Here is a 24,711-nt window from a genome sequence, read left to right as displayed (position 1 = left end):
GAAAGTGATCTCAGCAAAGAGGAACGTGAAGGAAATATAAAAGGGGAGCGTTCACGGAAAAGAACCTTCTTCTTCCTCTCGTTTTTCATCTGTTTTGGCTACCATTTAGAGTTTTTATTTTCAGTATGTAGAACTAATTTCATTTTGTTGGAGGATTGATGTAAGACTTTGGATTATAGGTTCTACTCTTTACATTTGATGTTTTGTTAATGTTCTTCATCTCAGTGCTCTGTTTATGGTTTTATCGTTTATTTATGAGCAATTTCACAATTGGGAAATTGGGGATTGCTTGCGGTTATAAACAAGACAGGTTAGATTATGTCACAATTGGGAAATTAGGCGTATCTAATTAGTTTGCAATAGAGATTATTATTGATTTTTCATGATTTTATTGAATTTTTGTAAACTAGCCTAAGGAATTGGGGGTTCGAATTCAATAAATAGATTTTACCTACTAAGGGATTAGAGGTAAAACAGCTCTTAGTGAACTCAAGTGGATGATTACATTACTTGCATCAATTGAAAAGGAGTAGAATTTTATAGGAAAAAGTACAAAATCAATCCTCTAACGATTCTTCTCTTGATTAAAGTTTTTGTTATAATTTTTGTGTTTGCAATTATATTGATTCACATTTGCTCAAAATTACGTAAATTAGGAATCTAGTATTCAACAAGTCAATCCCAGAGGACGATATTTTATTATTACGTTAACGATTGGTTCACTTGCCAAACGTTCATCAAGTTTTTGGCGTCGTTGCCGGGGATTGATTTTTCTGTTGATATTAGTGATTTAATTTGCTTGAGATTTGAGTTTTAATTTTTAGTTAGTTAAATTGTTTAAGTTTTCAGTTTGTTGTTTTTTTTGTTTTGATTATCTTGTTTGTTGTTAATTTGTTTTCACGTGATTTTTGTTGTTAGAATCTTGTGTCTTTAAGTGTTTATGACCTAGATGTTTTGATTAAATTGTTTAAGTGTTTTCACGTGATGTTTGTTGTTAGAATTTTTGTTTAAGTCTTTAATGCGAGGTACAGTTGCAGAAAAAATCTTACTTTTTGACCTAGAAATTGAACGTACTGCTAGACATAATAAGAGTATCGCAAGAAAGAAGAAGCAAGAAAGAAAAGCAAGGCCATCAATTGATAAGAAGGAGCACATTTCAACAATGGTTGAGGAACAACCTATGAGGAGGACTTTGCTTGACTACTCAATGCCAAATACAAATACTTACAAGGGGAGCATCGTGAGACCTCCTATTCAGGCCAACAATTTTGAAATCAAGCCGGCACTATTACAAGTCATCCAGCAAAATCAATTTGGAGGTGAAGGTTCAGAGGATCCTAATTCTCATCTGGAGAATTTTCTGGCCATTTGTGACACTTTGAAGATAAATGGAGTTTCAAATGATGCAATCCGCTTGAGGTTTTTTCCTTTCTCATTACGGGATAAAGCTAAAAGTTGGCTTCAGACACAACCTCAAGGTAATATTTGTACATGGGAAGATATGGCTACAAAATTTGTAACCAAATACTTTCCTCCATCTAAGTCAGCGAGAATGAGGAATGAAATTACTACTTTTGTGCAACAAGAAACTGAATCGTTGTACGAGGCTTGGGAAAGGTACAAGGAGCTATTGAGGAAATGTCCACATCATGCTTTACCAAATTGGTTACAAGTCCAAATATTCTATAATGGTCTTGTACCATCTTTTAAAGCAATTCTGGATGTAGCAAGTGGAGGATCGTTTAATTTGAAAACACCCGAGGAAGCTTTGGAGACTTTGGAGTTAATGGCGAGTAATACAATGAATATGCAGTTTGACTGGCAAAATAGAAAAGCTGGAGTGTTGGAGGTTAATACCTTGGATGCTATCCTTACCCAAAACAAGTTGTTAACACAACAAATTACTGAGTTGACGCAGAAGTTGGGTAATATGCAAGCAAAAGCTATTAATACAACGTCTCTTTTATGTGATTTTTGTGGAGGAATGCATCAAAATGGTGAGTGTCAAGTAACTCAACAAGAGGTGCAGGTGAATGCAATGGGACAACAACAAAATCAGTTTGCTAATAATTTTTCAAATTGGAGGAGCCCACCAAATAAACCTTGGAGTGGTTCAAATCAACCCAATCAACCAAGGCCTCCTTATCAATATCAAGCACAATCTAGTAACCAAGGAAACAAGATGTCTATGTTGGAGAGTGCTGTGGAGAAATTAACTGTGCAAACCTCAACATTTGTGGAGCAAACTTCTAATTTTATGAATGGGACAAGGACTAATTTCAAGAATCAGGAAGCTTCAATCCGGAAGTTGGAGAATCAAATTGGTCAACTTTCACGTCAAATTTCAGAGAGGCCTCCTGGAACATTCCCTAGTGACACCGTTCCAAACCCAAAGGAGCAATGTAAAGCAATTCAATTGAGGAGTGGGAGGTTGGTTGAAAATGAGAAAAAGAGTGAGGTGAGTAGCGAGAAAAATGCACAAGGAGATGACATTGTAAAAGAGAGTGAGAAAAATGAGCGAAAAAATTGTGAGGAGAAGTGTGAGGAGAAGAGTGAGAGAGAAAAAAATGAAGAGAGTGAAAAAGGTAAAATGAGAGATTATGTTTCTACAATCCCATTTCCTCAAAGGTTGAAGAAGAAAGATCAAGAGAAACAATTTGCAAGATTTCTTGATGTCTTTAAGAAGCTCCATATTAATATCCCATTTGCAAAGGCATTGGAACAAATGCCAAGCTATGCAAAATTTATGAAGGATTTGTTGTCTAGGAAGAGGAGGCTGCAAGAAGATGAAACCATAATGCTCACAGAGGAGCGTAGTGCCATAATTCAACAAAAATTACCTCCCAAGTTGAAGGATCCAGGAAGCTTTGTGATTCCATGTGAGATTGGAAATATAATGGTGAGTAAGGCATTGTGTGATCTTGGAGCAAGCATTATTCTGATGCCTTTATCCATTTTTAAAAGGTTGGGTATTGGAGAAGTGAAGCCTACTATGATAACTCTCCAATTGGCGGATCGTTTAGTGACTTATCCATATGGAGTAGTGGTGGACGTCTTAGTAAAGGTGGATAAATTTATCTTTCCAGCTGATTTTGTGGTCCTTGACATGGAAGAAGATACTAAAGTTCCAATTATATTGGGAAGACCATTCTTAGCTACGGGGAAAGCATTGATAGATGTACAACAAGGCAAGTTGATGTTAAGAGTGGCCGATGATAAAGTCACATTTTCCATAAATGAAGCAATGAAACAAAAGGTGGAAAAGGAGGATTATTTTCGAGCTGAAACTATTGAGTCTCTGGTGTATAAAGAAATGGATAATCATGGGAGGAAGAGTCCATTAGAGCTCACTTTGTTATCAGGTATGCAAGCGGAGGAGTTACTGGCAGAAGTGAGTGATGAAGAGGTGGTTCAATGTGCACATCAATTAGAAGTTCTTAAGCCTTTATTCAGTTCTACCAAAAGAGTAGAAGATCTCAGCAGGAGTGAAGGTGGAGGAAACGAGACATCCAAGGTAGAATTAAAACCACTTCCTTCTCACCTTAAATACAGTTTCTTAGATGAGAAAAAGCTCAATCCTGTCATTATAAGCAATGAACTCATTATTGTTGAGGAAGAAGAGCTTGTGAAGGTGTTGAGGAAGTACAAATCTGCTATAGGTTGGCAAATTGATGATATATAAGGTATTAGTCCTATGATGTGCATGCACAAAATTTATTTGGAAGATAACTTCAAACCTATCCGACAACCACAAAGAAGGCTCAATCCCACAATGAAAGACGTGGTGAGGAAAGAAGTGATAAAGCTATTAGACGCGGACATTATTTATCCAATTTTGGATAGTGAGTGGGTGAGCCCGATTCATGTGGTGCCTAAGAAAGGTGGGATGACAGTTGTGAAAAATGAAAAGAATGAACTCATTCCCACAAGAAAGGTGACTGGGTGGCGCATGTGCATTGACTACAGAAGACTTAATCAAGCTACAAGGAAGGACCATTTTCCCCTCCCATTTATAGATCAAATGCTTGAGAAATTGGCTGGACATGAATACTATTGTTTTCTAGATGGTTATTCTGGTTACAACCAAATAGCCGTAGCCCCTGAAGATCAAGAGAAGACAGCGTTTACATGTCCTTATGGAGTCTTTGCATACAGGAGGATGCCCTTCGGTCTCTGCAATGCACCTGCAACATTTCAAAGGTGTATGTATTCCATTTTCTCTGATTTGATTGAAAATTGCATTGAAATCTTCATGGATGATTTTTCTGTATTTGGCTCTTCATTTGATTCTTGTCTATCTAATTTGACTTTGGTGCTGAAAAGATGTCAAGAAACTAATTTAATGCTAAATTGGGAAAAATGTCAATTTATGGTAAAGGAGGGAATTGTTCTTGGTCATCAAATTTCTGCTAAAGGCATTGAGATTGATAAAGCAAAGGTAGAAATAATTGAACAATTACCTCCTCCATTGAATGTAAAAGGGGTAAGGAGTTTTTTAGGACATGCAGGTTTTTATAGGCGATTTATTAAAGATTTTTCTAAAATTGCAAAGCCTATGACAAACCTTCTTGAAAAAGAAGCCCCTTTTGTGTTTGATGATGCATGTTTGAAAGCATTCATAACTTTAAAGAAACAACTTGTCTCTGCTCCTATAATTACAGCACCTATCTGGTCTTTACCATTTGAACTTATGTGTGATGCTAGTGATTATGCTGTGGGTGCTGTATTAGGACAGAGAAAAGACAAAGTGTTTCATGTTATTTATTACGCCAGTCGTGTATTGAATGAGGCTCAAAAGAATTATGCCACGACTGAGAAAGAATTGCTTGCTATAGTGTTTGCTTTTGATAAATTTAGATCCTATCTTGTGGGATCTAAAGTTATTGTTTACACTGATCATGCTGCTTTGAGGTATTTGTTTGCTAAACAGGATGCCAAGCTACGATTAATCCGTTGGATTCTTTTGTTACAAGAGTTTGACTTGGAAATTCGAGATAAGCAAGGGAAGCAGAATTTAATAGCTGACCACCTTTCAAGACTAAAAATTGGTGAGGATGATGCTCGAGAAATACAACCTATTTCAGAGGAGTTTCCAAATGAGCAGTTACTAGCCATTACTTCTTTGCCATGGTTTGCAGACTTTGCCAATTTCAAAGCGGCTGGTATAATTCCTCATGACTTGACTTTTCAGTAGAGAAAGAAATTCTTGCATGATGTTAAAAGTTATTTCTGAGATGATCCTCTGTTGTTTAGAAGATGTGGTGATGGTATCATTAGGCAATGTGTTCCTGAGAATGAGTTTGAGAGTATCCTGTGGCATTGTCATGGATCTGATTATGGGGGGCATTTTAGTGTTGCGAGAACAGCTTTTAAAGTTTTACAAAATGGCTTCTATTGGCCTACTCTCTTTAAAGATGCTCGTGGTTTTATTGAGAAATGTGACAGATGTCAAAGGGTAGGAAATATTTCAAAGAGAAATGAGATGCCTCTAAACAACATTTTGGAAGTGGAAATTTTTTATGTGTGGGGTATTGATTTTATGGGGCCATTTCCATCGTCTTTTTCAAACCAATATATTTTGGTTGCAGTGGATTATGTGTCAAAGTGGGTGGAGGCTAGGGCATTACCATCGAATGATGCTAAAGTGGTAATTTCTTTCATTAAGAAGCACATATTTTCTAGATTTAGGGTACCCAGAGCAATCATTAGTGATGGAGGTTCACATTTCCATAACAAGAAATTTGCAGCAGTGTTGGGTAAATATGGTGTTAACCACAAGATCGCCACTCCTTATCATCCACAAACCAGTGGGCAAGTGGAAATTTCCAATCGAGAGTTGAAGAGAATTTCAGAGAAAGTTGTGAGCTCATCAAGGAAAGATTGGTCTAGGAAACTAGATGATGTACTTTGGGCTTACCGTACAGCTTTTAAAACTCCTATTGGAATGTCTCCATATCAACTGGTGTATGGGAAGTCATGTCATTTACCAATGGAATTAGAGCACAAAGCATTTTGGGCTATTAAATTCTTGAATTTCGATTTGAAGATTGCGGGTGAGAAGCGATTATTGCAATTGGATGAGTTGGATGAATTTAGACTTCAAACCTATGAGAATGCTAGCATTTATAAGGAAAGGACAAAAAAATGGCATGATAAAAGAATTGCGCATAAAGAGCTTACACTAGGACAACATGTGTTATTATACAATACTAGGCTCAAATTGTTTCCTGGTAAATTAAAGTCAAGGTGGTCTGGTCCGTTTGTTGTGAAGCAAGTATTTCCCTTTGGTACAGTTGAAATTTCAGACCTCAATTCAAAAAGAAGTTTTAGAGTGAATGATCAAAGATTGAAGGTGTATGTGGGTGATGTTTTCAAAAAGAATGTAACCACTGTTGCATTAACATCACCACAATCAGATACCGAATGAGTCCTCCTTTTTATCTAAAACAAAACAAAAAAAAAAAACCAAAAAAAAAACGAGAAAAAAAAAAGGGACCAGAAGAGGATTACAACGGGTGCGAAAGAGGTAATTCCTTTTCACCCTCCAAAACCCTAAAGCTCCCCATTCACGTCAAAGCTCACTTTTACCCCTCCTCCGTCACGTCTCTGCCATCCACCAAGCCCCTCCGTCACTTGTACCCCTCTGCCGTCCACCGTCCACCGTTTCCCTCTCCAACAATGCGTCGCAGTTCTAGCCGCCTCCTTTCGATTAGGAAACCGCCCCGCCCAGTTAAAGTCTTTGCGCCAGTCACTGTAAGTTCGTCTCCTTCTTCGTCATCGCAACCCATTCCAGAGGAACCTCAACCCACTCAAGAAGAAGAATCTCGAGCCTCTCCAAAAGCTCCTGCCTCATCAGAACTTTGAGTATCTCCCGCCTCGCGAACCTCTCCCGTACCTAGACCTTCTCTTGCACCAACTTGTGCGACATCAGCGTATTCTCAGACGGTGGGAAGGTCTGTCGGCATAAGAAAATGTAGGCATTCTTCTTCATCTGCGGACAATGGCCATGGAATTTTTTTTCAAGATGAAGAACAAAAACTGAGGTATGCTTCTCTACACAAGCGAGTGATTCTCCCTACACGGTATCTTGATGAAAATTCTTTGAATACATTGGGAATGTTAGAAGACATGACTGCTATGCTGAGACATATTGGTTAGACCACTTTTACCAGTTTTATAAACCCTGCTTATGAGAGGATTACTCTTGAATTCCTCAATTCTGTGAGCGCAGAGATTTTGCAGGGAAAGAATTGCGAAGAGGGGTTGATTAAGTTTCGATTACATAACACTGATTATACTCTTGAATTGGCTGAGTTGAATGCTATTTTCGGGTTTCCTAGTGGTGGTGAGAGGAGGTATCCCCGTATTTTCAATGAACATGCTTTTTGGTGTCGTTTATCTACTACTAGTCAGTTTGTTTCATCAGATTCCAAAGAATCTCATATTCATCATCCCTGTTTTCGTTATGCTCATCGCTTGTTAGCTCACACACTGTTTGCAAGGGGTGATAGCATTGCTGCTGTGAAAAAATCAGAGTTGTTATTTATGTAGGGTATGGTCAATGATTTTCACCTAGACTCCGGTGCATGGTTGGCTCGTCAGCTCACAAAGGTTGGAAAAGCCTCTTTAGGAAATATCGCGATTGGTGGGCTGATCACAACTATTGCTCTCCATTTCAAAATTCCCTTGGAGGATGATAAGCCAATTCTGGGGACATCTCGTATTGATCTTGATATGCTTGTCAATAATGACATGTTGGTTAAACGAGATGGTCAATACTGTTTGGTGATGAATTCTATAGGAGGCATGCCACCACAACCTCTCCCTAATCCTGCCTTTACTATAGTGTATGGTAGAGATATATGAACATTCTCAGCATCTGATGCACACCATTCCTCTCCTCCTCCACTTTTTCCCCCTTCTCGGGTGCCATCAAGCACTATAGAGTCTCATGCTGAGGCATTTACCCATATCCATCAATCCCTTGCTGAGCTCCACTTGCAACAACAACGCCATTACAATGAGTTCGAGCAATTCAGGGATAGTCAACTTCTCCATCAGCAACATGTGGAACAATTGCTCCATGATACTTTTGCTTTGCTTCGTCCCCACCATTAATATTTTTGTGAGTCTCTCCCTTCCTTTCTTAGTTGTTTTTGCTTATGTTGAGGACAACGTCTACATCTAAGCTTGGGAGAGTCATTTGCATGTTAGTTGTTGCATTTCATTTGCATAGCATAAAAATAAATATAACTCAAGTCTAAGTTTATTCAATTATATTTGGAGAAGCACATTAGATAATTGTTGGGGAACTCACACACTACACAAGATGAGGGTTTGACACTTGACATGTAAGGAAGATAATTTTTGAGTGATAGACTTTAAGAGTTTCTTTTTGGGTTTCTAAGGTGACACTCACTGCATTTGGTCACTAGAGAAATGTCTGTTTGTTTCACAATATAAAAAAAATAAGAGAAAAGAAAAGAAAAAAAAAGAAAAAAAAAGAAGGAGAGTATAATTAATAATAATAATAATAATAATAATAATAATAATAATAATAATAATAATAATAATAATAATAATAATAATAATAATAAGTGAAATGGACATCCCTTTGAGACTGTTAGTTACTGGGAAAAGAGACACTCCTTTGAGACTGGTGTGGTAAGTGCAAAGCATTTGAGTGGAGGATCCATGCTTAGTTAGCAGGTAAGTGTTTTCTAGGCTAGAAACCTAAAAAGATATCTTTTTGCAGAGCACTTTAAAACCACATCAAATATTCTCCTCCTTAGTGTCTTGTGTCTTTACTCATTGATTGAATTGCACTTAGGGACCCAACATATGTGGAATGTGTGTATCTGGAATATTTTTGGATGAATTTAGATTTGAGATTAGATACCAACTCATCATCATTCTGTTTGCATTTGATCTGTTGTTTATTACATTTTCTTTGCTTGAGGACAAGCAAATGTTTAAGCTTGGGAGAATTTGATGAGCATATTATATATAGATATATTCATGCATTAGTTTAGGACATTTTTATTCATTTGTGCATTATTGGACTCATTTCATCATGCATTATATAGTTTCGGATCATACATTTGGATTGGTGCGTTGTTTGTGTAAACAGGTCTAAAAGGAGTAAGTTAGACGCAAAACAGTATGTTCCACAAGTGCCTGGTGGAGTCTTCCACGACTTGTGGATGTGGCTTCAGAAGATGCAAGTTTCAAAACAGTTTGTTCCATAGGTGCCTGGTGGATTTTTCCACGACTTGTGGTTTTGTGCAGCGAATTGGAGGATACAAAACAGGGTGTTCCACAGGTGCCTGGTGGATTTTTTCACGACCTGTGGTTTAGACTTCAGAAAATCATGCGCAAAACAGAGTGTTCCATAGGTGACCTATGGATTTTTCCACAACCTGTGGATTTTCTAGCGAGAAAATTAAAGATTACGTGGACTCAAAAAGATTTAAAAGAAAAAGAAAATATAAAGAGGAGAGATAGGGGAAACGGTTAGAGGAGAGAGAAAGTGATCTCAGCAAAGAGGAACGTGGAGGAAAGATAAAAGGGGAGCGTTCACGGAAAAGAACCTTCTTCTTCTTCCTCTCGTTTTTCATCTGTTTTGGCTACCGTTTAGAGTTTTTATTTTTAGTATGCAGAACTAATTTCATTTTGTTGAAGGATTGATGTAAGACTTTGGATTATAGGTTCTATTCTTTACATTTGATGTTTTGTTAATGTTCTTCATCTTAGTGCTCTGTTTATGGTTTTATCGTTCATTTATGAGCAATTTCACAATTGGGAAATTGGGGATTGCTTGCGATTATAAACAAGACAGGTTAGATTATGTCACAATTGAGAAATTGGGCGTATCCAATTAGTTTGCAATAAAGATTATTATTGATTTTTCATGATTTTATTGAATTTTTGTAAATTGGCCTAAGGAATTGGGGGTTCGGATTCAATAAATAGATTTTACCTACTAAGGGATTAGGGGTAAAACAGCTCTCAATGAACTCAAGTGGATGATTACATTACTTGCATCAATTGAAAAGGAGTAGAATTTTATAGGAAAAAGTACGAAATCAATCCTCTAACGATTCTTCTCTTGATTAAAGTTTTTGTTATAATTTTTATGCTTGCAATTATATTGATTCACATTTGCTCAAAATTACGTAAATTAGGAATCTAGTATTCAACAAGTCAATCCCAGAGGACGATATTTTATTACTACGTTAACGATTGGTTCACTTGCCAAACGTTCATCAATGTACAAATTCAAAAACAACAAAATTCTTTGCTATGGTCTGAACAACCTCCAAATACCTAGCTAACTGTGGATCCCTAGCTTGAAATTCGCCTTTTACTTGTCATACCACTAATGCAAAATCACTTTTGACTAGCAACTTAGAAACCTCCATTTCTTTTGCTAAAAGCATCCCGACTATTAAAGCCTCATACTCTGCTTGATTGGTGTTGGCTTTGAATGCAAACCTTAACAATTGTTCAACCAAAACTCTTTCAGGTCCTTCCAACACTACCCCAGCTCCACTTCCTTTCAATTTAGAGGCCCCATCAACAAATAAGATCCATGACAACATATTAGTCTGTCGATCACAAACCGAATCAGAGAGCTCTACCAAAAAGTTAGCAAAAAATTGAGCTCTAATCGATCCTTTGAACTCGTATTGTAGGCCATAATCTAGGAGTTTTATCGCCCATTTGACCAATATACCTGATATATCTGGCTTTTGTAATATATATCTAATAAGTAGATCTGTCATCACCTTTGTCTTATGATTCTGGAAATAATGCCTTAGACGCCAAGCTGACACGACTATACCTAATGCAGCCTTTTCTATTATCAGATATCGTACCTCAGCCCTGTGAAGTACCTTGCTTAAAAAATACACTAGCTTTTGCTCCTCCCCTGATTCTCGTACTAGTACTGAACTAATTGCCTGCTCGGTTACTGAGATGTACAATGCCAAATCACTATTTTTCTCTAGTCTGCACAATATTGGAGGCTTACTCAAGTATTCTTTTAACTTCTGAAAAGCATCTTCACATTGATTAGTCAATTGAAATTTTTCATTTTTCCTCAAGTATTGCAAATACGGGAAGCCTTTATCCCCACTAGCAAGAAAACGAGATAATGCCGCCATTTTCCCTGTTAACCTCTACACTTCTTTCACGTTGTTTGGACTTCTCATATTTTGGATAGCTTCGCATTTGTCCGGATTAGTTTATGTCCCCCTCTCAATGAGTAAGAATCCCAAAAATTTTCCCGCTTTAACACAAAAAACACATTTCTCAGGATTCAGTTTGAGCTGATATTTGTTGATTATAACAAATAACTCTGCCAAATCTTCTTGATGTCGTACTTCTTCCACCGAAGTTACTACCATGCCATCCATATAGGCTTGTACTTTACGCCCCATCATTGACACTAATATCTTATCTATCAACCTCTGATAAGTGGCATCGGTATTCTTCAATCCAAATGGCATCACTTTGTAACAATAATTCGAAGTTTCCTCCATGAAGGTTGTCTTGTCTTCATCCTGTGAATGCATCTTTATCTGATTATATCTTGAGTAAGCATAAAGAAAACTCAACAAAGTGCAACCCGATGCGCTATCCACCAATGCATCTATGTTGGGTAAAGGAGAAGAATCCTTAGGACATGCGTTATTTAAATCAGTAAAATCAACACACATCCTCCACTTGCCATTAGATTTTTTTACCATTACCACATTTGCCAGCCATGTAGGATACTGAATCTCCCTGATATGGGCTACTTTTTAAAGTTTTTGTACCCTTCTACAGCAGCTTGAACACGCTCCCCACTTAATCCTCTACGCCTTTGAGCTTTTGGATTAACTGAGGGATTTATATTGAGTATATGATGTAAAAAATTAGGATTTATCCCCACCATATCTGAAGTACTCCAAGCAAATGAAGAAAGATTATTCTGTAACACTTGTATGATCCGTTGTTCTTGGTCCGAATTCAGATCTCCCCCTATCTTGAGTCTCTTGCCATCTATTAATATCTATTTAACTTCACCCACAAGTTGAGGTCTTCTCTCTGGATGCACTAATTTGGGATCTAATTCTGATTCAATGGGTGTCCCTATTATAGTCACGCAATATGTAACCTTTCGTCTTTCCTTAAGACTATTTTCATAGCACTTACGAGCAATTTCTTAGTTTACTGCCACCGTGACTATCTTCCTATCGTCGGTAAGAAATTTCATCTTCAAATAAACAGTAGATATTACGACCCCAATTTGTTGATAGAAGGCCTGCCTAAAAGCAAATTATATGAGGATGAAGCATTTACAACTATAAAAATGGTTTCTACAGCCTCCTTATCTCTAAATGTTGTCCGCAGATCCACATATCCTCTAACCTCCACCTAATCTCATGAGAATTCAACGAGCACCCCATCAAAAGGTTGTAGATGATCCATGGGGATTTGTAACCCTCTAAAGGTGTTCCAAAACATCACATCTGTCGAACTCCCTTGATCCACCAAAACTCTATGAACATTCTTTCCTATCATAATGACTGATAGCACTATCAGATCATCTTCATAGGTTACTACTCCTTTTAAATCTTCACTTGAAAAGATAATATCAGGGACTTTCTTTGGCCACTCAATTTTTGTTGTTGTCATAATGTTTCTTACATATCTTATACCGTATTGCATCAGTTCCACCTGATATTAGCATTCAGGCCTGAAATGTCTTCAAATGCAATTCGAGATCAAAATTCCCTAAAAAAGGTGTAATCTTTGGGATCACAAAAATTTTTGGGGAATCGACTCATCCATGATTTCCTTTGATAGCGAGTGGGCTTCATTCACATCAATGGTTAGGCGACTAGCATGTCGATAACCGATCCTAGTTGCATCTGTTCTAATCTGCATCTCCTCATTCGTTTTCCTCAACTGCTCTTGTTGTTGGAGAGCCTCTTCTAATCGCTGATGTGTTTCTTTGGCTTCTTTTCGAAGTCGCTCTCTTTCCCTCAAAGCCTCATCTCGAAGGAGTTGAAGATCTTCTTCAGCTTTCTTACGAGCTTCCTAATTTGGCTGCATACGGAACTTTTTTGCCTAATGGTGTCACCTCAGTCCCCCAATGTCTCCTAAACAAAAACATGCCAAGCAAAGTTGTCTGCGGTACTGGATTATACTAAATTCTCAAATTTCTGAGTACTAATATGTTTACAAATTTTGTATCAAATAGTGCATGGGAAGAAATAAGCAGGGCAAATGAATTATTAGTACTTAAACATGCGAGTATTTGATTTGAAATATTGAAAAATTCAAATATTTTATTTGAATGTCCAATTTCAGTTTTCCATTTACTGCTCAAAAGGAGATACAACCTCTAATTCGCTCTATCCAAACTGCAATCCTTGAGTTGACATGGTTACTTATATCAGTACCAAAGATAACGTGAACATTACGTTCGAAAGAAACAAATGACACAATCTCTCAATGAGTAGTACATAACTTTCTTCTCTTTCATTTCACTTGCAACAAATATAGCACCCATGATGAACACATTAGGGTTTTGGAAGGTCTCACATCATTTACCTCAATTCTTAAAATTCTTATAAGTCTTAAAATGGTACAATTGCGTGTTTAGTTTTGCGTAAAAGTGATGTAAAATTGATTAAAATTGATTTTTTAACGCAGAATCGGTACATGTTTGATTTTCAAAATCAATTAAAGAATAAAAAATTCACGTTGAATGAGAAGCAACTAATTCTTGCTTCTGCGTTGTAATCAATTTTCCAACGCTGAACCAAATATACCGTACATCTATTAGACAATTTTACTTAATGTCAATTGGCTTTAATATGAAATTTTGGAGCAGAATGAGGAAAGTGAATATTGGAAAAAGCACAACAAAACATTTCTGGAGACAGATTCGGTCCTTGAAATTAATTGCTGCAATCAACAAACCACTAATCAAATACAGGATTTGACAAAACTAAAGCAATCCGAAAGAACATAAAACTAGTACAAGTCATAGTGTAGTTAAATAAATTTCTCTATATTAGAATTTCAGTTCTGATTTATTTGTCTACAAGAGTTATGCACCCAATGTTATATCTAAAACAGAATGAGGACTGTGCACACTGCATACAAGTGCTGCAAACCTACTGAAGGGGGTCATAAGATGCTTGCAGATGAGCATCAAGGATACAAGTTCTCCATCCTCCAAAGTCCTTCCTGTGTCATACTTAATCTGCTATATTTTTCACATCTTTGCTCAATAACGGCTACATGTATTGTGTCATTAACAATACTTGGAAAATTTCACTCTGTTTCTTAATTTTTTTCATAGACACTAAAAGAATGAAAAAGTAAATATACTAAATGTCTTTAATTAACTAAAATCAACTTATACACTTTAGTTCTCTGAAATATTTATATGTGAACAAAACTAAAATAATTCAAAACTCGTATTCCATTTCACGGTCTTGAATCTCAACCGTCGAAGTTTTAATCAATATATCCATGGTGAATTTATATGGTACATACATTTCCTGAGGTTCCGCATTAAAAAAGCATGGGAAAATGAACCTTCTGTTTTGAAAATGACAACCATCACCACCGAACATTTCAGGTAGGCATCTTCAATCTCTACTATTTGTAACATCTAACGGTTAATTTTGAGGGTAGGTATTTCAGAACTGTGCAACTTAAGTGAAGAGAGTTGACTGAAATGGCTTTCCTTTCTGATCACATCTCTCAACAACTGTTTTCTGCAACCGATTCCTTTCCTTTCTGGTAAATAATCAATTGCTTGCTGTTGAGATCATGGCATTAGCTGTTGTAGGTGGTGCACTCCTTTCTGCTTTCATTGAGGTTGTTTTTGACAAACTAGCTTCCCCTGAGGTTGTAAACTTTATCCGTTGGAAGAAGCCTGACAAGTTACTTCAAAAGATGAGGAGCCAGCTGCTAGTGGTTAAAGTTGTGCTTGCTGATGCTGAGAAGAGACAAATCACAGATTCCAATGTCAAAGAGTGGCTCGATCTTCTCAATGATGTTGTGTACGACGTTGATGACTTACTTGATGAAGTTTCTACGAAAGCTGCTACTCAAAAGAAGGTAACCAATTCCTTTCCTCACCTTTTCAAGGGGAAGAAAATTGTTAGTATTAGTAAGTTGGAAGACATAGTGGAAAGATTAGATGACATTTTGAAACAAAAGGAGAATCTTGATTTGAAAGAAATTCCAACGGAGAACAATCAGCCATCGAAACCTCAGTCAACATCTCTGGAAGATAGATATGATATGTACGGTAGGGATAAAGACAAAGAGACCGTTATGAAGTTGGTGTTAGAGGATAGCAGTGATGGTGAAGAAGTGTCTGTGATCCCTATAGTTGGCATGGGTGGGGTTGGAAAAACCACTTTGGCCCGATCTGTGTACAACGACGACAAATTGAAGCAGATATTTGATTTAAAGGCATGGGTTTGTGTTTCTGATATATTTGATATTGTGAAGGTCACAAAAACTATGATAGAGGAAATTATTCAAAAGCCTTGTAAATTGAGTGATCTAAACTCAATTCAACTTGACTTGTTGGACAAACTGAGGGGAAAAAGATTCTTGATTGTCTTGGATGATGTTTGGATTGAGGATTGTGATAACTGGAGTAGTCTTACAAAACCTTTTCTAGGTGGGATCAGGGGAAGTAAAATTTTGGTCACAACCCGCAATGAAAATGTAGCGGCTATAGTCCCTTTTCATACTGTTAAAGTACATCATCTAAACAAATTGTCAAATGAAGATTGTTGGTTGGTGTTTGCAAACCATGCATTTCACCCATCAGGAGGCACTGAGAATAGAGGAACTCTAGAAAAGATTGGGAAAGAGATTGTTAAAAAGTGTAATGGGTTGCCTTTAGCAGCACAGTCACTTGGAGGAATGTTGAGAAGAAAGCACGCTATTGGGGATTGGAATAATGTACTTAAAAGTGACATTTGAGAACTTCCTGAAAGTCAGTGTAAAATTATTCCAGCTCTTAGAATTAGTTATAATCACCTTCCTCCTCATTTAAAACGGTGTTTTGTTTATTGCTCACTCTTTCCCAAGGATTATGAATTTCAAAAAGATGAACTGATTCTGCTGTGGATGGCTGAAGATCTTGTAAAAGCGCCAAAAACAGAAAAGAGTATAGAAGAAGTTGGTGACAAGTATTTTGATGATTTGGTTTCGAGATCGTTCTTCCAATGTTCAAGTCATCGCACTTGGGGTAATTACTTTGTAATGCATGACCTCATGCATGATCTAGCAACTTACCTTGGCGGGGAATTCTATTTCAGAGCAGATGAACTTGGAAAAGGAACCAAAATTAATAGAAAGACTTGTCATTTGTCCTTTACAAGGTTCAGTGATCCAGTCTCAGATATTGAAGTTTTTGAAACAGTTAAATTTTCAAGAACTTTCTTGCCGATCAATTATAAAGATTACCCATTCAACAATGAAAAGGCACCACGTATTATAGGGTCGATGCTTAAGTACTTGAGAATTTTATCTTTTCGTGACTTCCGAAGTGTGCTTGCTTTGCCTGATTCAATAGGTGAATTGATCCATTTGCGTTATTTAAATCTCTCTTATACAAGTATAGCATCACTACCGGAGTCATTGTGTAATCTATACAATCTACAGACTTTGAAGTTGTATTGTTGCTTTAAGCTGACTAAGTTGCCTGGTGCCATGCAAAATCTTGAACACTTGCGTCGTCTTGAAATTCTTAATACTGCCATAAAAGAGATGCCTAAAGGAATGGGGAAACTAAATCAAATGCAGAATTTGGATTTCTATATTGTTGGTAAGCATATAGAGAATAGCATCAAAGAACTAAGAGGACTTCCAAATCTTCATGGTTCCTTTTGTATTCAGAAAATAGAGAATGTTACAACAGGTGAAGAAGCATTAGAGGCCAGGATAATGGATAAGAAGCACATACACGATTTATCCTTGGAATGGTCTATATGTAACGACAATAGCACCAACTTCCAAATTGAATTAGATGTACTCAGCAATTTACAACCTCATCAAGACCTGAAATCACTTTCAATAAGCGGTTATAAAGGAACGAGATTTCCCGAATGGATGGAGAATTGTTCCTACTATTACATGACAGTTCTAAGTTTAAATAATTGTAACAACTGTTGCATGCTTCCTTCACTTGGGCAACTACTGTCTCTCAAGCGCTTACATATTTCGAACATGATTTCGGTGAAGACTATTGATGCCGGCTTTTAAAAGAAGAATGATTCTTCATCTGTGACGCCCTTTCCCTCCCTTGAATCTCTATACATTTATAATATGCCTTGTTGGGAGATGTGGGTTGCCTTTGATTCAAAAGCTTTTCTTGTGCTCAAGGATCTTTATATACAAAATTGCCCCAAACTAAAGGGAGATTTGCCTGATCATCTTCCTGCTTTGCAAACACTCGCAATTAGAAATTGCGAGCTTCTTGTCTCTTCTGTTCCGGGGGCTTCCACCCTTCGAACATTAGAGATAAGTGAAAGCAACAAATTAGCATTTCATACGTTTCCTCTTTCGGTAGAACGGATAGAGATAGAAGAAAGCCCAGTGGTTGAGTCCATGATGGAGGCCATCACTAACATTCAACCTACTTGCCTCCATTGTTTGACACTAAGGGATTGTTTGAAACGTAGGCTGATTATTTTATTGAAAAGGAAAGCACAAAGTGCAGTGGTTCAATAAAACAGTGAAATAGAATATCAACACTCAATCTATTCTATCAGCCGTTTGCCTTCTTCAACTAATGCTCTGCAATTCACCTATACCAAAGGATATTCCAGCCAGTATTAGAATCGGTAAAAGAAGAATGATTAGGGTTTCAGGAATGGAAAAGAATAGCAGAGAGACAAAGCAGAGGGGAGCAACACCTGGACTGTCTTCACCAGTAATCCTTTAGCCGTATATTCTCTTTCCTTGGCCTAGTGTCTTTCCTGATTTTCCTCTCACCTAGATCAGCAGCCATGTGTCCACCCTTTCTAACAGCATTTGACACTAATTTCCCTTCTATCTTGACACCTGTTACATTGCCCTTCTCATCGAGACAAACCTTGTCCTCAAGGTTGAACAAAGGATAAGAATCAACAATGTCCTGAAAATCTTCCCACGTAGCATCCATGGCATCAGTGTGTTCCCATTGAATCAATACTTGTGAAACTTCCTTGTTAATTCTTTTTATAATTCTGACATCCCACACTTTAACAGGATTGAGGAGTGGACCCATCTCTGTTGATGTAAGAGGTAAGGGAACATAAGGCGGCGAAATCTCTCCTTGAAACGGTTTAAGTAGTGCCACATGAAAAACCGGGTGAATCCTTGCTGATTCTGGTAATTGCAACTTATATGCAACCGTGCCAATCTTCGCCAACACTGGAAAAGGTCCAAAATATCGCATTCCTAATTTTTGATGCTTCCTTAAGGTAACAGAATGTTGCCTATAAGGTTGAAGTTTCACCAAAACCAAATCTCCTTCTTTAAACTACAAATCCCTTCTCTTTCTATCCGCCTGCATTTTCATATAGTGTTGAGCTTTCAATAAATTTGCTTTCAGTTGGGATAATAATTGATCTCTTTGCTTCAAAGAGTCTCGTAACTGACTAGGATCTCGACCATCTTCTATGTATGGACTTATGGATGGTGGAAGCCTGCCAAAAACAGCTTGGAATGGTGTCATTCCTAAACTTTGATGATGAGAAGAGTTATACCAAAACTGAGCCCAGGGAAGCATTGAAACCCACAACTTGGGTTGCTCAAAAACAAAGCAGCGTAAGTACATTTCCAGCGTTTTATTAAGGTTCTCAGTCTGGCCATCTGACTGTGGGTGGTAAGATGAGCTCATAGCTAAGGTTGTGCCTTGAGCCTTGAATAATTGCTGCTAGAAGGAACTTATAAAAACTCTGTCTCGATCTGATACTATGGTCTTGGGAAACCCATGTATTTTGACAATGTTGTTAATGAAAACTTCTGCAACGGGTTTGCTGTTAAAATCAGCTTTCATAGGGATGAAATATCCAAATTTTGAGAGTCTATCCACCACCACCAATATCGTGGAAAACCCTTGTGATGCCGGTAATTGGACAATGAAATCCATGGCTATATCTTCCCAAATTTGTTGTGGAATTGGCAGTGGTTGAAGCAACCCCGCAGGGAGGACATGATCTACTTTAGCTTGTTGACAGATGGAACATTCTCTCACAAATTTAGTAATATCGCTTCGCATGCCCTTCCAAAAGAATTATGCTGCAATTCGATCTACTGTTTTATTAATTCCAGCGTGTCCTCCAATTTTGGAAGCATGAAATTCCTGTATGATTTGCTTTAGCAGAGCTGCATCTTTAGGCAAAACAATTTTACCTTTGAAAATCAATAACCCATTATGAGCAATGTAGTCTGTGAAAAGTGGTTTCCCTTGCACACAACTTTGATAAATTTTCCTCATTTCAGAATCTGTTTGAGTCATATCAATCACTTGGTTCAGCCAAGCATGAATGGGTCCCAAAACAGCCATAAAAAAAGTCCTGGATAACGCATCTGCTGGAATGTTTTCTTTCCCGGGCTTGTATTGAATAGTGAAATCATATCCTAAGAACTTAGGAAGCCATTGTTGTTGCTCTGGGGTTTGTAACCTCTGCTCCAATAATTCTTTTAAACTTTTCTGATCCGTTTTAATGATGAACTTATGGCCAAGAAGATAGTGTCTGAACTTAGCCATTGCTTCCGTAATGGCATAAAATTCTCGAGCATAAGCAGATTGTTTCTGCATTCTACATGATAACTTCTTGGAAAAATAGGCAATAGGATGCATGTTCTGACTCAACACAGCGCCTATTCCACTGCCAGAGGCATCAGTTTCCAAGACAAATGGTTCTTTAAAATTAGGCATTGTCAAAACTGGTGCAGAAGTCATAGCCTGTTTCAGGGTTTCAAAAGCATGAGTAGTAGACGGGCTCCATACAAAAGAATCCTTCTTTAACAAGTCAGTTAATGGAGCAGCAATTGTGGCGTAAGACTTAATAAAACGTCTGTAATACCCTGTAAGTCCCAAAAACCCTCTCATTTGTTTTAAATTAGTTGGAATAGGCCACCTTTGAATAGCCTCCAACTTCATTTCATCCATAGCTATGCCCGAGCCCGACAATGTGTGTCCCAAGTAATCAATTTGTTGAAGACCGAAGCAACACTTAGAGAATCGTGCAAATAACTGGTGTTGTTTCAAGATATTCAAAACCACTTACAGGTGCTGTAAATGATCCTTCCATGTTACACTATAAACCAGTATGTCGTCAAAGAAGACTAATACAAATTTTCGCAACAACCCAGCAAAAATATCATTCATTAAGCACTGAAAAGTTGCAGGGGCATTGGTTAAGCCAAATGGCATAACCAACCACTCATAGTGACCGTGATGTGTACGAAAAGCTGTTTTATGCCTGTCATCTGGATTCAACAATATCTGATGATAACCGGCTCTGAGGTCCAACTTAGAGAAAAATTTAGCTCCAAATAATTCATCAATTAGCTCATCTACTGTCGGAATAGGAAAAGAATCCTTAATGGTGATGGCATTAAGGGCCCTGTAATCAGTGCAAACTCTCCAAGACCCATCCTTTTTCTTGACCAAAATAATTGGAGAAGAAAAGGGACTTTTGCTAGGTTGGATTATTCCTTCAGCAAGCATGTCATTCACTAATTTTTCGATTTCCTCCTTTTGACTATGCGGATACCTGTAGGGCTTGACTTTAACAGGTTGAGATCCTTCCAATAAGGGAATTGTGTGATCATGAGATCTCTGAGGAGGTAAACTGGTGGGTGTATCAAAGACAACACTATAGGTGTGCAACAACAAAGCTAGTTCAGGCTCCATCTGTGTAGGTAAGTCTAACATGGACTTAGGTAAAGGAGTTTCATCACTTACTTGCATGCTATAAACCTCAGCAATTGAATTTGTTGTCATCATTCTTCTAATATGATGAAGTTGAGCTTGTTGAGGAACCAAGCTAGAATCCCCCTGTAATGTGTGAAATTTTCCAGCCACTAAAAACTTCAGTTGTAATGCATCATAATCTGCAATGTGTGGACCAATTGTCTTCAACCAGCTTGCTCCCAAAATAAGGTTTGCACCTGATATGGGTAAGAGAAACACAAGTAGCTGAAATAGATTTCCTTGGGCTTGAACTCTCAATTGCTTAACCAATCCCTCGGCCTCCATGTAGTTACCATTACCCACCATAACTTTAAACATGGGGGCTGGTTCAATGGGCAACTTCAGAAATTTAGCCACTCTAGGCTGCAGAAAATTGTCTGAGCTGCCACCATCAATTAAAACTATCATAGCTAATTTATCTATGTATGCTAAAAAACGTATCGTACCAATTCCAATACCTCCCTTGAGAGCATTCAAGGATAAATGATGATCTATATTTTGTTCAGAATCTGAAACAGTCTGCAACTGCACTTGGGACTTAGTAGAATCCTCACTTTCTTCTTCTAATTGTAAGAACAATAATTGTCTATTTGGGCATTTGTGATTGAATGAAAATTTTTCATCACAGAAATAACACAACCCTTTCTCTCTGCGAAGTTGCATTTCTGTGGGACTAATGCGTTTCACATTTGTGTGCTTCAATGGTGGTGCCACAGGAGTTGGTAACAGACTCGGTAAGGAAGGTTTACTGGCTATCTTGGAAATAACAGCATTGGGTGTAGCTGTATTTGCAGTGACAGCAGAATACCGATGAGTATAATTTGTATTAACAGATCTCGATGTAGGGTAATATCGGTCCTCATATAATCAAGCCAAAGCCACTGCTCTGAGCAATGTAGGAGGCACCATAGCTACTACGTCACGCTTAATTTCAGTTTTCAATCCCCCAACAAAACAGTTCAACAAAGCTTCATCTGTTAATCCAATAGATCTATTGGCGAGAGCCATAAATTGCAGATAATACTCTGAAATAGAACCTGTTTGCGTCAATTTGAACAGGTCAGCCATAGGACAATCATAAGGAGATGGGCCAAATTGAGACTCCATTGCTCTAGTCAAATCTGACCAACTATTAATCGCTGCAATCCTGTGCAACATTTGAAACCATGGAACAACCTCTTTGTCGAAGTGCATAGCAGCGATATCCACCCTAGCAGCGTCGGGAGTATTGTGATACATGAAAAATTTTTCTACCTTGAAGATCCACTCCAAGACTGGTGTAGTTCCATCAAAGTGGGGGAAACCCAATGAAATCTCCTTAATTGGCGTTACTCCACTGGGAGTTGTGATCCCCGATATTCTCGAGACCCCGGAGCTCGACGGACTTCCATGCGTCTTCGCCGTATTTTGTAAGATCTGATTCAACAATACCTGTATCTGATTCATACGTTCATTATGTGCTGAGAATTTAACATCCATCGTATTAGCGATACGACCTATCTCCTCGGAATGGGTTTTAACCGCCGCTTGAAGCTCTTTTAGGCGAGTGTTGTCTGCCATGGAAGCTCAATGAAAGCACCAATGAAACGTAGGCTGATTATTTTATTGAAAAGGAAAGCACAAAGTGCAATGGTTCAGTAAAACAGTGAAATAGAATATCAACACTCAATCTATTCTATCAGTCGTTTGCCTTCTTCAACTAATGCTCTGCAATTCACCTGTACCAAAGGATATTCCAGCCAGTATTAGAATGGGTAAAAGAAGAATGATCAGGGTTTCAGGAATGGAAAAGAATAGCAGAGAGACAAAGCAGAGGGGAGCAACACCTGGACTGTCTTCACCAGTAATCCTTTAGCCGTATATTCTCTTTCCTTGGCCTAGTGCCTTTCCTGATTTTCCTCTCACCTGGATCAACAGCCACGTGTCCACCCTTTCTAACAGCATTTGACACTAATTTCCCTTCTTTCTTGACACCTGTTACATTGTTCCTCATCCATATCATTTCCAAGTGATCGTCTTCCTGCATCGCTGAAAACCCTGCAAATCAGTGGATTAAAGAAACTGAAATTCCCAATGCAACAAAAACATGAATTACTGGAATCACTGACAATAAATAGTAGTTGCAATTCACTAACGTCTCTCCCATTGGTTAGCTTTCCAAATCTCATACGTCTGCAAATCACAAACTGTGAATATATGGAATCACTTTCGGTCTTAGGGTCAGATTCTTTTAAGAGTTTGAGTTCTTTTGAGATTGACCGTTGCCCCAATTTTGTGTCATTCTCGGGAGGATTGTCTGCGCCCAATTTGACTCGTTTCATTGTTTATGACTGTGATAAGTTGAAGTCGTTGCCCGATCAGATATGTACTCTTCTTCCAAAGATGGAATATCTTAGCATATCAAACTGCCAACAAATTGAGTCATTTCCTGAAGGGGGTATGCCACCTAACTTGAGAATAGTAGAGATCAACAATTTTGAGAAACTACTGAGCGGCCAACAATGGGTATCCAAGGATATCTTTACCTATCTCAAAGTCTGGGGTCCATGTGATGGCCTCAACTCCTTCCCAAAGGAGGGTTTGTTGCCTCCCTCTCTCACGTATTTGCAGCTATTTGGTTTTTCAAGTCTGGAGACGTTGGAGTGCAAGGGCCTTCTCCATCTCACTTCGCTACGAGAATTGCACATTCAAAGTTGTAAAAAGCTGGAGAATATCACGGGAGAAAGGCTGCCCATCTCTCTAATAAAATTAAGCATTCACAGATGTCCCTTGCTGCAGAAACGATGCCACAGAAAAGATCGTGGAATTTGGCATAAAATCTGCCATGTCCGTGGGATAAACATTGACGGTAGATGGATTCAATGAGGAAGGATCGTGAGCAGGTGATTCTCCTTCTTTGACTTACTCATCAATATCTAATAATGAAAAACCATTTCTTTCAACGTTATGTTTCATTTCATGTCTTTCCCTTTCACATTTAACGATTCTTAAATTACTTATTTGTTCAGTTTGATACTTGACTGGAATTGCAAGTATAAAGAAACCTAACATCAAAATAATACAAATCATTTTTTCCCTGAACAATAACCCCGAATCTCAGTTTATAATAATACAAATCCTGTTTAGTAAAAAGAATCAAAGAAGGCAGCACTACCGTTTATGCTATGTGCCCCTGTACAATAAGGAACCCCGAATCTCAGTTTATTGAGAAGCTAAATCATTATAAAGACCTTAGTATGTAAATCAAAAGGTACCATCCACGTTTTGAAGTCCATATTTTACAAACTTGTCCTGGTAAGTCAAAAGGGTCCATAACTTGTAATAATTAAATTAAGAGTGTGTTTGAAAAACTATTCAAACTCCGTTGAACATGAATCCAATTATTATCAGTCACATTTAGTTTCTTGGAAAGAGAGAAATGAATGTTGCATCATGAAAAGAAATACAAGGTAAATTCACTACATTTACTCCCTCACCAAAACTTCTTCCTATTTCTCATGTTCACTCTCCAAAACTAAAATCTTGAAACAAAAGTTTGCAGAAATGAAAAATAGTATTCATTAAGTGCAACCTCCTTATCATGCTCAGTTCAAGAAAGAGCGGAGAATATATACCTCTGCACTGGCTTCATCATCTTCATCATTCACCTCAGATTCGGACTTGTCTGATTCATCATCATCTGCAGAGGTTGCCTGCAACGACTATAGAAAATA

General features: G+C 37.8%; 1 protein-coding gene, 1 non-coding gene and 2 pseudogenes across 2 annotated transcripts; 3 read left to right on the top strand and 1 right to left on the bottom strand.

Annotated features, from left to right (window-relative positions):
* Positions 1-1,018: 1,018 nt before the first annotated feature.
* On the top strand, positions 1,019-6,427 carry LOC146882521 (uncharacterized; annotated as a pseudogene).
* LOC146882522 (small nucleolar RNA R71) lies at positions 1,550-1,656 on the bottom strand. Its single transcript, XR_014985671.1, has one exon. It is a non-coding gene; the product is annotated as a small nucleolar RNA R71 (small nucleolar RNA).
* An 8,408-nt stretch (positions 6,428-14,835) lies between the features above and the next one.
* On the top strand, positions 14,836-17,760 carry LOC146882520 (putative disease resistance RPP13-like protein 1; annotated as a pseudogene).
* Positions 17,761-22,999: 5,239 nt separating this feature from the next.
* Positions 23,000-24,441, top strand: LOC146882519 (putative disease resistance protein At3g14460; the record flags this gene model as incomplete). Its single annotated transcript, XM_085667439.1, has 1 exon — positions 23,000-24,441. A coding segment is annotated over one exon (864 nt), but the record flags the coding sequence as incomplete, so codon positions are not given.
* Positions 24,442-24,711: the final 270 nt, after the last annotated feature.

This window comes from Vigna unguiculata, chromosome 10, assembly GCF_037176805.1.
Source record: "Vigna unguiculata cultivar grain cowpea cultivar isolate G323 ecotype 2 chromosome 10, ASM3717680v1, whole genome shotgun sequence".
Taxonomy (NCBI): domain Eukaryota; kingdom Viridiplantae; phylum Streptophyta; class Magnoliopsida; order Fabales; family Fabaceae; genus Vigna; species Vigna unguiculata.
The sequence above is the reverse complement of the archived record's forward strand: the minus strand, read 5'-3'. Positions and strand labels throughout refer to the sequence as shown.